Source organism: Eretmochelys imbricata, chromosome 2 (genome assembly GCF_965152235.1).
Source record: "Eretmochelys imbricata isolate rEreImb1 chromosome 2, rEreImb1.hap1, whole genome shotgun sequence".
NCBI classification, from domain to species: Eukaryota; Metazoa; Chordata; order Testudines; family Cheloniidae; genus Eretmochelys; species Eretmochelys imbricata.
This window is the reverse complement of record NC_135573.1, coordinates 192,191,971-192,206,794: the sequence shown is the minus strand read 5'-3', so window position 1 is coordinate 192,206,794 and position 14,824 is coordinate 192,191,971. Positions and strand designations below refer to the sequence as shown.

General features: G+C 40.8%; 1 protein-coding gene across 5 annotated transcripts in view; it reads right to left on the bottom strand.

Annotated features, from left to right (window-relative positions):
• The window catches only part of CAPN7 (calpain 7), a 48,918-nt gene that overhangs the window by 10,662 nt on the left and 23,432 nt on the right, over positions 1-14,824 (bottom strand). For 4 of the 5 annotated variants that reach the window (XM_077811198.1, XM_077811199.1, XM_077811200.1 and 1 more), the window contains 7 exons: positions 14,531-14,677; positions 9,807-9,913; positions 8,255-8,375; positions 7,678-7,822; positions 5,572-5,671; positions 2,466-2,601; positions 1,770-1,845 (listed from right to left, as the gene is read on the bottom strand). In XM_077811198.1, the coding sequence (XP_077667324.1) occupies positions 1,770-1,845; positions 2,466-2,601; positions 5,572-5,671; positions 7,678-7,822; positions 8,255-8,375; positions 9,807-9,913; positions 14,531-14,677 (832 nt within the window). The remainder of the gene's footprint in view (positions 1-1,769; positions 1,846-2,465; positions 2,602-5,571; positions 5,672-7,677; positions 7,823-8,254; positions 8,376-9,806; positions 9,914-14,530; positions 14,678-14,824) is intronic. The other variant, XM_077811204.1, reaches the window with a different exon arrangement.

Below are 14,824 nucleotides of genomic sequence, written 5' to 3'. Positions count from 1 at the left end.
ACTGAAATCACTGGGAATCTAGTCACTGACTTCAATAGGTCCAGGATCAGGCCCTTCATTCTCTTGACAAGGGACTCTGTTCTTTTTAACGGGTGGGGGGTGGGGAAGGGATTAATAGAAAACAAATTGAAGCTTAGCATTGGGAAATCCACCTCTCCATGCCAAAGGATTAAACTGTATTTTAACAGATGGGTGAAATAATATTGCAGCTTTACAAATCTGTTGCAATTCCCAGTTTCAGCGGAAAGAGTGTTTTAAAGCAGTTTGATAAATCTGTCAGTTTGAAAGCTCCATTAAAAAAACTGGGCCATAAAACAAAAACTGGATAGATCATGTGATGAAAGTAAGAGGTCAAACAGCCTCTTTGGAAGATCGCTCATGATCTTTCAGACACAGATGAAACCTTCAGTTCCTCCACTGTACAAATGCACTGACACTCGGTGAGAGTATTTTTGGTCTAACGCGCCATGCAAGTGCTGCTGCTAGTCACACCAGAAGCATGTCTCTGATACAGCAGGAAGGAACACAAACAGTTTTAATGAGATCAGCTCTTGCAAAAATGGATGACTATCTGCCTAGGTCCCAAAGGGCCTTCACTGCAGAAACACAGCCTGGAATCAAAGAGGAACTCATTGGCAGAGTTCACTGAACAAGCTGGCAGATGATGGGCTCAGCCCTTATTAACAACTGCTGCAATAAAACCAAAAAGGTAGTGTATAAGTATAATTAACCTTTCCCCTAAAGGGCATGAAGAGCCACCAGCAACCCAACCTCAAACCCAGTTTTTCGCAGGGAGCTGCCTGGCTGTAACCAACAATGGGCTTAGTCCTGATTGCTTGGATTGTTTTCACTGCAACAAGAGGTGAGGTTTGTACATTGAGATCACTAGCTTGAGGTCAGTGGAGATGAGGCACAGGTAGTTTCTACCTTGAAGAAGCAAATCAAGATCAACTTTATACCCTCCCACCTGGGTTTGACCTTGACTTGCCATATCATGGGCTCTAGGATTTTAGTTAGCTATCTTGATACAGAAACCTCACCTATTACTGCAATGAAGACAAAGGCTTACAGTCCCATTGACTTCAACGCAAGCAGGATTTAGCCCATAGTGACCAGGGCCAAGGCATTCAATTTTGGGGGGGTAAATTAGACAATGAAAATCGATAGTTAAACACTTCACCCTTAACTCAGTAAAGCACTGAAACATATGCCTATCTCTAAGTACATCCTTAGGTATAGATTTAAGTGCTTTGCTGAACTGGATCTTTAAATAAAAGGCATTTATCAGCCGGTGCTGAGCACCCACAGCTTCCACTCAATGCAAATAGCCATAAAAAAAAGTTCTACTTTTTGCAGTTTTTTATTCCACAAAAGTAGGAAATGATTGTGCCTTTAGATAATCAGGAGCACATTGTCACCTCCCTTTTAACATTCACTACCCTCTGTCTGTGCAGGCACAGCAGCTGGTTTTACAAGAGAAATAGATATAAAAACAGTGCCTGTTTAAGTGGCAATGGATTTCTGTATATCTGAGGGCAGGACTGAGCCCCTTAGGTCTCTCCACAATGGAAGTAGGCCAAAGTATACATTGAGACTTTATTGGTTGGTCAATCAAAGCTGCAACTGACCACACTGAAGTCTGAGTCCTCCCTCCCCCCTTCAGACTTGGGGTTTCCCATTCATGAATGACTCTAACCAGCTTCTTAAAAAAATTAGCAAGTCTTCATCCACTCGTGAGCATCAGTTTGACATCTAAAAAACACACGTACTTGGATAGTAAACTTTTTTCCCATCAGTCTTGTACACGACCATTGTGATGAATTCCCGATTGCGCGCGAAGTCATCCTAAAAAGATATTATTAAAATGAGTAGAACACAGATCCAAAACTACTACTAATGCATTGTGTAATTCAAATTCATATTCCATTGCTGCTTTTTTATTAACAACGTAGCTTGATTTGGCATTTATATTTACTGAGGTGCCTATTCCAGCTCCCACGGAAGCCAGTAAAGAATTTGCCAAGGACTTCATTGAGAACAGATCAGGCCTCTAGCATATTGCTCTTAGGCCTGATTAGGGATGGATTTACTAATGATGGAAAAAATCCTTCTATAGCTGTAACACATGTCTACACTACAGCGTGACAGCTTGGAGGAGGAGAAGTAATTTCACGACAAGTTTATTTAAAATATATGAATAAAAAAACTGTTAGAGAGATTACATACATCTTACCATAATGAACTAATTAAACACCATGATTAGGGCAGAACAGAAGCTGTATGACATACACTTATGTTCCATGATCTGAATTCCCCACTACTTCTGCAGTTGAAAAAGACAGTGAGGTTCACTAGGATCTAGAGAATCAGACAGACAATCTTGTACCCAGATCTGACTATATTCTCAATTATAATAAATCTGCAGGAAAAATAGTATTATATCAATCAGAAGAATAATTTAATACCTTGTCTGTAATGTGTCTGCTGAGCAGAACCCAGACAGCAGCTCCACCTTGTGGACATTGTACTTCCAGTCTGTACTGTGGATTATTAGCCAGGCTGTAAGCATCTTTCACTGGGCCTTGTTTTGCATCCCAAGTACTAAAAGTAATAACAAGTTGATGAATAAGATACTAATTCATATTTCTACAAGTAACTGCAAATCCTGCACAGAAGTGATAGTTTTCCTTGAGTAGTAAGTAACAAAAACTAAATGATTTCCCACTGAAACCTGCATAACTTCTAGCCATAAGCATGACAATGGTTACAAAGCACAGCTGTGTGAGAAACACCATCCCTAACACTTTCTTTTACAGATGGCTGTACTGCAGTACAAACGCTGAATCGGAACAGCGCTGTGAATAAGACAACCATGCACAACACACTATAAAAGCTAAAACCATGATTTATTCACACCCACGGGGTAATGAGTTATTGCCATGTATGGCATAAAAGCTGGCATGTGGAAGGGAACCTGTACTTTCTGTAATTGTAGGACTGTTTAAAAGCTATTAAAATATGGTTAGATCCAAAACCTACACACATTGGTCTCTTCCCCTTTTATACACAGAGGGGGCTTTTTAGTTTTAATTAGCAGCTCCACCTTTGGACCAGCAGCAGTTTGAATCATAATTTCAAAGCTTTCACACCACTTTGTGTGTTGCCTGGAGGAGGATGCTTGATGTGAAAAACAACAGAAGGGGATTAATGCTTCACTAAAAAGCCTAGAACACTGTACGGATGAACATGGGGATACAGGCTCTTTTCTTGTGTAGAATTTTCCATTTTACTCAGATGTGATCCATGGAATGCTGCATTATGAACTAGCAAGTCCCAATTATTACTGTTATACCTTTATGGTAATGGCCACTATGTGCCAGGTGCTTTCCTGACAGAGGAGGACAGTCCCCAACAATAGAAGGACAGCCAGACACTTGGGAAATTGGAAACAATGTTTTTCCTCTCTTTTTTACTTAATATACACATTAAAGAGTCTTGCTGTAGGCAGCATAGTAGAAGTGGGTCTTCAAGACTGAATTAAATGTGGATACAGCAAGAGCCTTTGCAAAAGTTGTACCATGCACAGCGAGTGGCACAGAAGGCGGCATGAAGAGGTTTGTGTAAATCTGATACATGGGACAACAGGGTGAGAACACTGGCAAAAGGGGAGGTGGCAACACAAAGTGAGAGGAGTTCAGAGCAGTGAGGAGTGACAGAGTTACACACAGCTTAGACGGGAGTGACAGGAAGCCAGAATTTGATGTGACAGAGGATGGGGAGCCACCGGAGGGATTTAGACGGGGGGTGAGGTGATCAAATCAATGGACAAGGAAGATGACTTATGACAGTGAATGCTGAAATGCAGAGTTATGGCTAGGGTCATGGGATGACTCCATCCCAAGTTAATAATTTCAGTGATTTTTTAAAAGTGCAAATATTCTTAATTTATCTGGGAGAGACTGCATTCATTGCACAAGCTACATACTAACATCCCAGGAACATGGGATAAGTAAAAGTAACTGCCCTATTCTTCAAGCACCCTCAGCAAACTACATTAACTCCTCGCTTAATGTTCTATTTATGTTCTTGAAAAATGCTACTTTAATCGAAATGATGTGAAGTGAATCCAATTTCTCCATAAGAGTTAATGTAAATGGGGTGGGTAAGTTCCAGGCAAATTTTTTTAGCTGGACAAAAGATATACACACTGTAAGTTTTAAACAATTTAATACCCTACACAGCAAGGATGATTGTGAAGCTTGGTTGAGGTGGTGAAGTCAGAGGGTGGGATATTTCCCAGGGAATGCCTTACTGCTAAATGATGAACTAGCACTCGGCTGAGCCCTCAAGGGTTAACACATTGTTGTTAATTTGGCCTCACGCTCTACAAGGCAGCATGAACGGAGGGAGGGGAGACAGCATGGGGGGGGGGAGAAAAAAGAGAGTGTGTGAGTGTGGACAGACAGATGTGTGTTTTCCCTTTAAGGATGCTGATGCCACTCTAAGTACACTGCCTTTTTAAGTAGATTAGCAAGTTGAAACAGCAGCTGCTGCCAGCAAGCTCCCTCCGTCCTGAGCCCTGTCATGTTTTGCCGCCCGCCCGCCCCCCCCCAACACTCTGCGGAGATGGGGTCGGGGGAGGGGGACACCCTGACATTAGCACCCCTCTTTCCGCCCCCTGCACAGCAAGCAGGAGGCTCCCAGGAGCAGCTCCAAGGCAGAGGACAGGCGCAGGCCATGGCAGTGGGGGGGAGGGACAGCTGAACTGCCGGCAATTGATAGCCTGATGGGCAGCTGCTGCACAGAGAACTTAGGGGAACTGATAGGGGGGCTGCCGGTCCACCCTGGTTCCAAGCCCCCACCAGCTAGCTGCAACGGGCTGCTATTTTTGCAAGCTGTGGACAAAGCAGGCGGCTGCCACACAACGTTATAATGAATACTTGTGGCACCTTAGAGACTAACCAATTTATTTGAGCATGAGCTTTCGTGAGCTACAGCTCACTTCATCCGAAGTGAGCTGTAGCTCATGAAAGCTCATGCTCAAATAAATTGGTTAGTCTCTAAGGTGCCACAAGTACTCCTTTTCTTTTTGCGAATACAGACTAACACGGCTGTTACTCTGAAACGTTATAATGGAGCATTGCACAACTTTAAACGAGCATGTTCTCTAATTGATCAGCAACGTAACAACAAAACAACATTAACTGGGATGACATTAAGTGAGGGGTTACTGTATTCAGGGAAAACGTGGATGGAAGATGCAGAAGGCTACAGCAAGTCCAACCGCTCAGCAGTTGGTACTGAGATCAGTGGAGTTACACTGCATTTATGTGAGTGCAATGAAGAACAGAATCTGGACCATGGTTTTTAAAGTGGGATGTCAGGCTCTGAATGAAGAGACTGGTCTCCAGCCAATGCTCATAAATTGGACACTGATGAGGAGAATGGAGAGAAGGAAAATGCCACATCAATATTGTTGTTTTAAACTTCAAATTAATATTTACTAAAATATATACATATATTTGACTATGTTGTAGATCTTAACATTTCAATCTTTTCTGTTGGACCAACCTGTGAATACATGTTGATTCTTTAAAAAGACTTGGGTTCCAGCTCAAATAAATAACATCATAATACTGGCAAAGATCCTCCCAGGCAATCCAGAAAATCCCTATAAAGGAAACAAATTTTTCATTGTTTGCTTGTAAAATATCTTTGCTATACGCATTTTGCAGGACCCTAATTAAACACAAGCTCCAAGGTTTGTATAAAATTAATTCTCGTAAACCTGAATACAAATGTCCATGCTGTTCACCTTCCCTATCTAAAAACAACCTCCAAAACAGGCCAGTTTGGTAAACCAAGAGAGACTGAAGTTGACCTCTGAGTCACCATCTGGTCACTGTCTCTGCTGATCGGTTAGGCTGCCTTTGCTTTTCCTCAGCAGAAAGAATATTTTGTATTTTTAAGTGATGAGCAAAAGCTGTAATCCTTGTGCCCTCCTAAGAGTGGCAATGTTAATCACTTCTGTGCTGTCCCCTACTTTCTTAGGATTCTGAAAAATTAGATACAATTAATAGGTAACCTCCAGTTTAGGCCATCTAGCTCACTGTTTTCTACCTATTTAACTGAAAGTCCATCAGAGAGGGGACATCACTTGTCCAGCAGAACAAGCTCTTACTCTGAAAGGAAAGTACGCATGGCATTGTTTGAGATCTTTCCCTAGCATTCCACTTAACATTCATTTGGGTGCGCTCTAGCACACTGGAATTTGCTTTATCTTTACAATAGTCACTTGCAATAATTATCCTCTCCCCAGCGTACCCAACTGCAACCACAGCCAAAGCTACTACTACTAAAATCCTGCTCCTTGAACTCTCCATATGATCACAGCACTGTAACACAAGCTGCTAACACAGATGTATTTCAGACTTACAGTACAAAGAACATCCAGCCATTGGAACTGTACATTTTGATACCAAGACTAGTCAGATACCAATCCAATCATAAAAAGTAACATCTTTACAAATGTACTTCAGAACCAAGGGATTTAAATCCAAGTACTGTCAAGTGAAGCCAGAGTCAGGACGGAATTACTTTCTGCTAATAAATAACGTTTTTCCACCTAGCTATTTACACCACACTCATCAACATGGAATCTCAGTGCCTCTGTGTCCATCATTTTGTAAACAATATGACACCAGACTAAAAAAAGGTTAATTAATTACAGTGGGGAGACAAGAGACAACTGTTAGCATAAAGGAAAAAAAAAACTACATTGTATTTCCAAAGTGGAGCAGCTATTGTAGTATTTGGAAACTGGCTGATCGAATGGCAGCATTTTGCCTTGCCACATGGGAAGCCCATGCTGATTTCCCTGATACAGTACATTAGTTCTTCCTGGGGGATGATGGAGCAACAAGACAGGCCTGGTATTGCTCAACCAATCTCTCTACATAATTATGTAGTAATCCTCTTGGGCTCAAAGAAATATCTCAGCCACTTATAGTCATCCAGTCAACAAGTGCATGCAACTAAAGACTCGTGTACATTAAAGTGTAGCACAGGGAGAAAATTTTGAAGTCTCCAGTACAGACATCATGGATCTCTTCGGTGTAAGGAAATAAAACATTCCTTACAAGGAGCATATGAATGTGTATTTCTGAATGCAAGGAAAACAGCTAATGAAGTACTGAAGAGTCCACTCATGTACTAGTAAACGGTATTATGAGGTTTCTCAGTATGTGTTCTGAAGTATTAAGGATGACAAAAACCACATGATTAAAAAAAGGAAAATAGAAGCGAATACTAAGAAATAACCTCTTAAATTTAAAATATATGAAATGACCCACTCTACCTGAAATCTAGTCAATTTTGAAACATAAGTTTAAAGTAATATCAGGTACTTCTTCCCTGCCTTTGCCATTTTTTTGTTACTTTAGTCTTGTTTACTGTCCTCCCCCTATTGCTGTGTGAATGACCCACAAAAACAAGGAAACTGACCCCCCTCCACATACTTGCTCTCAATTACTCAAATTGACATAAGATCTTTTTTCCTAATCTTCTAGTGATAGTATCTTCAAATGTTACTTGTAACAAAAGTAAACACAAAAAAAACCCAGTCAAAGAGAAGTATGATTCTTTTTGACTTGACACCATCCTTTTAATTCATTTTACCATTGTCTATTTTTTGAGCTGTTCTTGGATCAAAGTTTAAGTATTTTTGTAGGCCTGGGGTCCAATTTTTCACATCATTTTCACTGTATCTTCCTTTCCAGCGCAAGTGACTCCAGGGATTTTTCAACTGGAGGAATCGAAGCCCCTAGAGAAACAGTAGATTAAAAAAAATCATCTGGTTATCTTGTCAAGATAAGAGTGAACATATTGTTAATCTTACCTACTAGTTTCAGAGTAACAGCCGTGTTAGTCTGTATTCGCAAAAAGAAAAGGAGTACTTGTGGCACTTTAGAGACTAACCAATTTATTTGAGCATGAGCTTTCGTGAGCTACAGCTCACTTCATCGGATGCATCTTACCTACTAGGTACACAAACTAAACACTTAAGAAAATACAGTGTTATTAAGTTTTTTGGAATAACTTGATAAAGCTCTTGAGCAAGATAAAGATTTCAAGCCCCTTCTTTGAGCAAAACTCCACTGTCACTGGACAGTCATGTTTAAATCCACCATCTATTACAATTGATGACAGGTAAGTAAAAAGCACCCAGTACAAAGCTTCTTGTTTTACTGGATACCTTATATTCTCTAATATCCAAAACAGCATATGCATGGGTTGGAACTAAACCCCATTTCTCTCCTTCTTCTTCAGACATCACTCCGGTTGCTGTTGTGATAAGGACATCGCCTTTGTGAAATCTGAGGGGGAAATTAAGGAAGCTTAGTTTAGGTTATTAGCACATGTAAAATGACCAGTGTAACAATATTATATTTATTGAACACTAAACTCTCTTCTTCCAAATTGCTGTATTGTTAAGACCCAACTTTGCAAACCTGGAGTGTAAGTAATCTTTTCTGAAGGAGACAAATTATTTGTACAAGCTCAATAAAAGAAGGTATAATCGTTACTTTTCAATATTTAAGATCAGGCTCTAGTAGGAAAATTACTGTTGTCATAAAAACAACATGTCAGATTCAGTCTTACACTGACAATGTCACTTATTAAAGATACTCAGTGAAATAAATCTTCTACTTAACACATTGTACGATCCTTTGATGCTAGTCAATTGCTATATACTTCAAACTGAAATTCGTACGTCTCTGCACTTATGATCTTGGGGGCAAATTTTCTAAGAACCAGAGGGTGAAAAGTACATGCTTCCATATTCCTACATCAGTTTGTGTGCACAAATGCTGGTTTAATGTCAGTGTAGGTCTGTAGTGTCTGAGAATTTAGCCCCCAATGCCTAAATACAGAGAAACAGATCGTAAGAGTGACTGTCAATGTACTGGGAGGTCACAAATCTACTGAAGAAAATGTGAGGTTTTGTGTCAGGTGTACAGTGTTTGCTTGTTTTAATGCTTTGGCCAAGCTGAGATCCTTTCCCATCATGTTGGTGCTCTGCCTTTCTTGACAATGAGGAGAAAGTGGTTGGCTAAATTTTCTCAATTTGGGGAGGGGGAAAAAGGAACAACGCCTGCAGCTGGAAAACATAACTAGGCCACACTTATCACAACAGTAGGATTGATACACTAAGTCCCGGGTTAGTATCATGGTCCTGACAGGTACAGAGCACCTCTGTGCTCCTCCACAGGAGATCTATTGCTTGGGCACAGTTAGTAAGGACTCTGGTGGCACCGTTAGAGCAACCTCACCACACCTGTTTCCACTTTGAAGTCAGCTTCATGCTGCATAGCTGGGAAATCCATCCTCCTTTCTCTGGCTCCTGCTTCCTCCTGAATCTAGCCTATGGGAAGATTCTAACTTCCACTCCCCATTTCTCCAGATCTGCCTCCTCCCTCCCACCGCACCATTGGCAGGGAAGAGGGACTATTCTTTTTTTAAAGTTATAGTTCTGCTAGAGATGGGGATCCCGTTCTCCATCTATTAACAGAGCCCCCTTGTTTCTCCATTAGCCTCTGATGTCAAAGCCATTAATAACTCTATTCCTCTAGCAGATTTCAAAGGAGAGCACAGACAGGGGCTACGAGGATCATATGTGGTAGGACTATAATGCTTGTGTTGAGAGCCAGTGACAAAGACCATCACATTTTTAGTCACTTTCATATCATTAACACATCTGTTTCACTGAAAGCATCTTCTGTCACCAAGGAAGAATAAACGTCTACCTCTGATAGAGCATTCTGAAAGAACTGTCCTTATTGAAAGCCTGATTGTCTGAGTGCATAGCAATCCTCTCTGGTATCCAGCCAGTCAGTGCATGGAGATCAATGTTCTGAAATGCAAGCATATTTGGTCATAAGAGACACATTAAGCTACCTTTAAGTGTATTTTAAAATGCCTTATATAAAATTAGTGTACATTGTACACACAGAGTTATTTTGCACCAGCCTCATAACACTTATGAGAGCAATTTTTCATTAGACTAGGCTGTGCTTAAGCATAAAAAATGATTCTCTCGAACAAGTGGCTTGATAATCCAGAATTGTTCACTGGTATCTTTTAAAAGTACAATTATTAGTGTTTCAAGCTCATGGTTTCAAATGCCCAGCACTCTCAGAGTGAGCTCCCAAAACAAGCCTCTGTCAAAGGTGCACTTTGTGGTAAGACTCAATAGTTTAGCTTTTACTCTAGCTTGTCTCTATGACATTGCACTCTATATGCTTTTATGAAAATATGCTAATGATTGTGAATATAATGTAACTGGAATATACTCATGCAAAAGGTCTCTTGTAAGGTATCATTACAAAGCTTACAATCTACTGGGTCATCCTATTTGTATAAAGGTATCATTCTTGTATCTGAAACTACAAATATAAAATATAACTCTAAGGTCCTATTGTAATTATGCAAAGTGTGGGCCACTAATGGTGGTTTTGAATCTTGATGGCTCCCATTAACCAGGACAATTGACTATAGATGGCTCTGTTTACTTGCAAGCCTTCCTATGAGTAAGGCCGGGAAGAATGAAGGCTTGGGGTCTCACTGGACATGTGACCACCTCAGTTGATACTGGAATCCATCTTAAACCTGTTTCAGAGTAACAGCCGTGTTAGTCTGTATTCGCAAAAAGAAAAGGAGTACTTGTGGCACCTTAGAGATTAACCAATTTATTTGAGCATGAGCTTTCGTGAGCTACAGCTCACTTCATCGGATGCATACCGTGGAAACTGCAGCAGACTTTATATATACACAAAGAATATGAAACAATACCTCCTCCCACCCCACTGTCCTGCTGGTAATACCTTATCTAAAGTGATCATCAGGTTAGGCCATTTCCAGCACAAATCCAGGTTCTCTCACCCTCCACCCCCCCACACAAATTCACTCTCCTGCTGGTGATAGCCCATCCAAAGTGACAACTCTTTACACAATGTGCATGATAATCAAGTTGGGCCGTTTCCTGCACAAATCCAGGTTCTCTCACTCCCTCACCCCCTCCAAAAACCCACCCCCATACACACACAGACTCACTCTCCTGCTGGTAATAGCTCATCCAAACTGACCACTCTCCAAGTTTAACCAGAACATCTGGGGGGGGGTAGGAAAAAACAAGAGGAAATAGGCTGCCTTGCATAATGACTTAGCCACTCCCAGTCTCTATTTAAGCCTAAATTAATAGTATCCAATTTGCAAATGAATTCCAATTCAGCAGTTTCTCGCTGGAGTCTGGATTTGAAGTTTTTTTGTTGTAAGATAGCGACCTTCATGTCTGTGATTGCGTGACCAGAGAGATTGAAGTGTTCTCCGACTGGTTTATGAATGTTCTTGACATCTGATTTGTGTCCATTTATTCTTTTACGTAGAGACTGTCCAGTTTGACCAATGTACATGGCAGAGGGGCAAGGCCAGCAATGCCCCTCTGCCATGTACATTGGTCAAACTGGACAGATGTACATGGCAGAGGGGCATTGCTGGCCTTGCCCCTCTGCCATGTACATTGGTCAAACTGGACAGTCTCTACGTAAAAGAATAAATGGACACAAATCAGATGTCAAGAACATTCATAAACCAGTCGGAGAACACTTCAATCTCTCTGGTCACGCAATCACAGACATGAAGGTCGCTATCTTACAACAAAAAAACTTCAAATCCAGACTCCAGCGATAAACTGCTGAATTGGAATTCATTTGCAAATTGGATACTATTAATTTAGGCTTAAATAGAGACTGGGAGTGGCTAAGTCATTATGCAAGGCAGCCTATTTCCTCTTGTTTTTTCCTACCCCCCCCCAGATGTTCTGGTTAAACTTGGATTTAAACTTGGAGAGTGGTCAGTTTGGATGAGCTATTACCAGCAGGAGAGTGAGTCTGTGTGTGTATGGGGGTGGGTTTTTGGAGGGGGGTGAGGGAGTGAGAGAACCTGGATTTGTGCAGGAAATGGCCCAACTTGATTATCATGCACATTGTGTAAAGAGTTGTCACTTTGGATGGGCTATCACCAGCAGGAGAGTGAATTTGTGTGGGGGGGTGGAGGGTGAGAAAACCTGGATTTGTGCTGGAAATGGCCTAACCTGATGATCACTTTAGATAAGGTATTACCAGCAGGACAGTGGGGTGGGAGGAGGTATTGTTTCATATTCTCTGTGTATATATAAAGTCTGCTGCAGTTTCCACGGTATGCATCCGATGAAGTGAGCTGTAGCTCACGAAAGCTCATGCTCAAATAAATTGGTTAGTCTCTAAGGTGCCACAAGTACTCCTTTTCATCTTAAACCTGGTGCTTTTACATTCAGAAGGAGGGGTGGGGACCCAGAGAGACAAGATTCCCCCCTGTGCCAAAGCTATAAAAGTGGGTGGAACAGATAAAGGGTGCTGCAGTCATGAGAAATCCCCTACCTGCCACCTGAGCTGGAACAAGGACTGTACCGGGGAAAGGATTAGGCCCAGACTGGAAAGGAGTCTAGTCTGTCAAACAAGCTTATTGGAACATCTCTGAGGATGAGATTTACCTGTATTCAGTTTCTTAAATATATTAGGCTTAGACTTGCATGTTTTTGTTTTATTTTGCTTGGTAACTTACTTTTTGTTTGTTATTACTTGAAAGCACTTAAATCCTACTTGTTATACTTAATAAAATCACTTCTGTTTATTAATTAACCCAGAGTAAGCACTTAATTCCTGGGGGAGCAAACAGCTGTGCATATCTCTCAGTATTATAGAGAACGGACAATTTATGAGTTTACACTGTATAAGCTTTATACAGAGTAAAACTGATTTATTTGGAGTTTGGATCCCACTGGGAGCTAGGTGTCTGGGTGCTAGAGTCAGGAGCACTTAAGCTGTTTTCAGTTAAGTCTGCAGCTTTGGGGAGCGTGGTTCAGACTCTGAGTCTGTGGTGGAGCAGACTGGTGTGTCTGGCTCAACAAGGCAGGGTTCTGATGTCCCAGGCTGCCAGGTAAGATGGGCTCAGAGGTAGTCTCAGCACATCAGGTGGCAGTCCCAAAGGGGTTTCTATGACCCAACCCGTCACAGTCTCCAAGACACAACTAGCTTTACATGGTGAAAAGGCCTGCACAATAAAAGCAATTTCAATTTAACTAGCAGTAGTGCACTTTACAAGCATAATACAGGGCTTCACTCCCCAAAAAAATACTTAAAACAAAAAGGTATTTTTTCCTATTCCCTCCCAAATAAGTAGGACTATGAAAGCGCAAAGAAATGCCTCCCAACTTGTCTAAGGACAGTACTGACAGATAGGCCTTGGAGAGCAACACATCCGGTGCAGGCATTGGGAAATGCTTCTCTGATTATGCAAAGGAGGAGACATATTGTCAAGAGCTGGAGTTTCTATGTTTAATTGAAACAAATGCTAGAAGTCAAGTTGTTCCTGGTCATGGACAACTTCCCTATTCTCTGAAATTGTGTGTCATGGTAGTGACTTGAACAAACTTAGAAAAATCTACACTATTGTTACTCTCTACACAAGACCAAACTCAACGAGAAATTCCCCGATAACCAACCCAAAAGATCAAAAGAAGATGAGCAACCAAAATAAAAAGCAATGAAGTCTGGTTTTCACGACATCATCAAGCTGTGAACCTTGAGAAATATGCTGTGAGAGTTCAAATGTTGTGAAGCATTTCTTCATGTGATTAGAGACCAGTCTGGTTGGCTCAGCAAAATAGGTCCAGTTCTCATTGCAAGTGTTTTGCTTCTCAGATTAAACTTGAGCATTATATAAATGTTGCGGTTGCTAAAGAAACTACTATATGAATATCAAGTTACATAACTATGTATGTTAGTATTATTTGATAGAATAATACTAACTTATACATGTGCCCATTCCCACCATGTGCATAAGAGCCATAAAAGGATTGATGTGCTCCTCCCCTAGCCAATCTCTCAACTTAATAAGGGAGAATGTCTCCTTTACTTATTATACAAATGGCATTAGAGACCAAAAGGGTTATTAGTGTAAGGCATAAAACTATAGTTTTATGAAACATACAAGAGCCCTAATGAAACTTCTCAAAATAAACACATGTACTTTGCAGGTGTGGGGCCTATTTTTGAAAAGACTTATCCCTGTGTAACTGTACCCACAAGCAGTCTCACTGAAATCCAGTTCCCCCTTTTTGATGGGACTATTCCTCCTGAGTACAGTTAAGTACGTGTGTAAGCATTTGCAACATCGGGCCCATGGTCTCTAATGTATGCGATCTGGGAGATGCTAAAAACAACTTAATTTATATTTACTAAAATCATCAAAATAACTTTTAAAATCGATATATAAAAATAAACCCAGACAGCAGCATACAAAAAGAAAAGTCATTCCTTTCCTCAAACAATTCATTTAGATCTCTTCACTATTCATTCAAAGGAAAGCTATGTGCTATGGGATGATCCTCATGCACATTTTTGCCTCTTGCAAAGAATAATCTGGTACTCACAGAATTGGATCCAGGAAAATCATATCCACCCATAACTTTCATGTAAGCTTTTTCTATCAGGGACACCCACAATTCACTTCTATTGTTGGAATAAGAGCAGAGGAGTTCTCCACTGTGATCTACAGGTAACTGGTCATCTATTATCACCTGAGCAAAAGAAGCGAACAGAAATTATCATAAAGGTGATAATTCAAACAAACTTTTCTTAACAGACGAAAATCCTCAGAAGCTCATTCTATTTCATATAGCTGCTTTCAGACTGAGGAAACTAAACATCATTCCCTGACTTAAAAA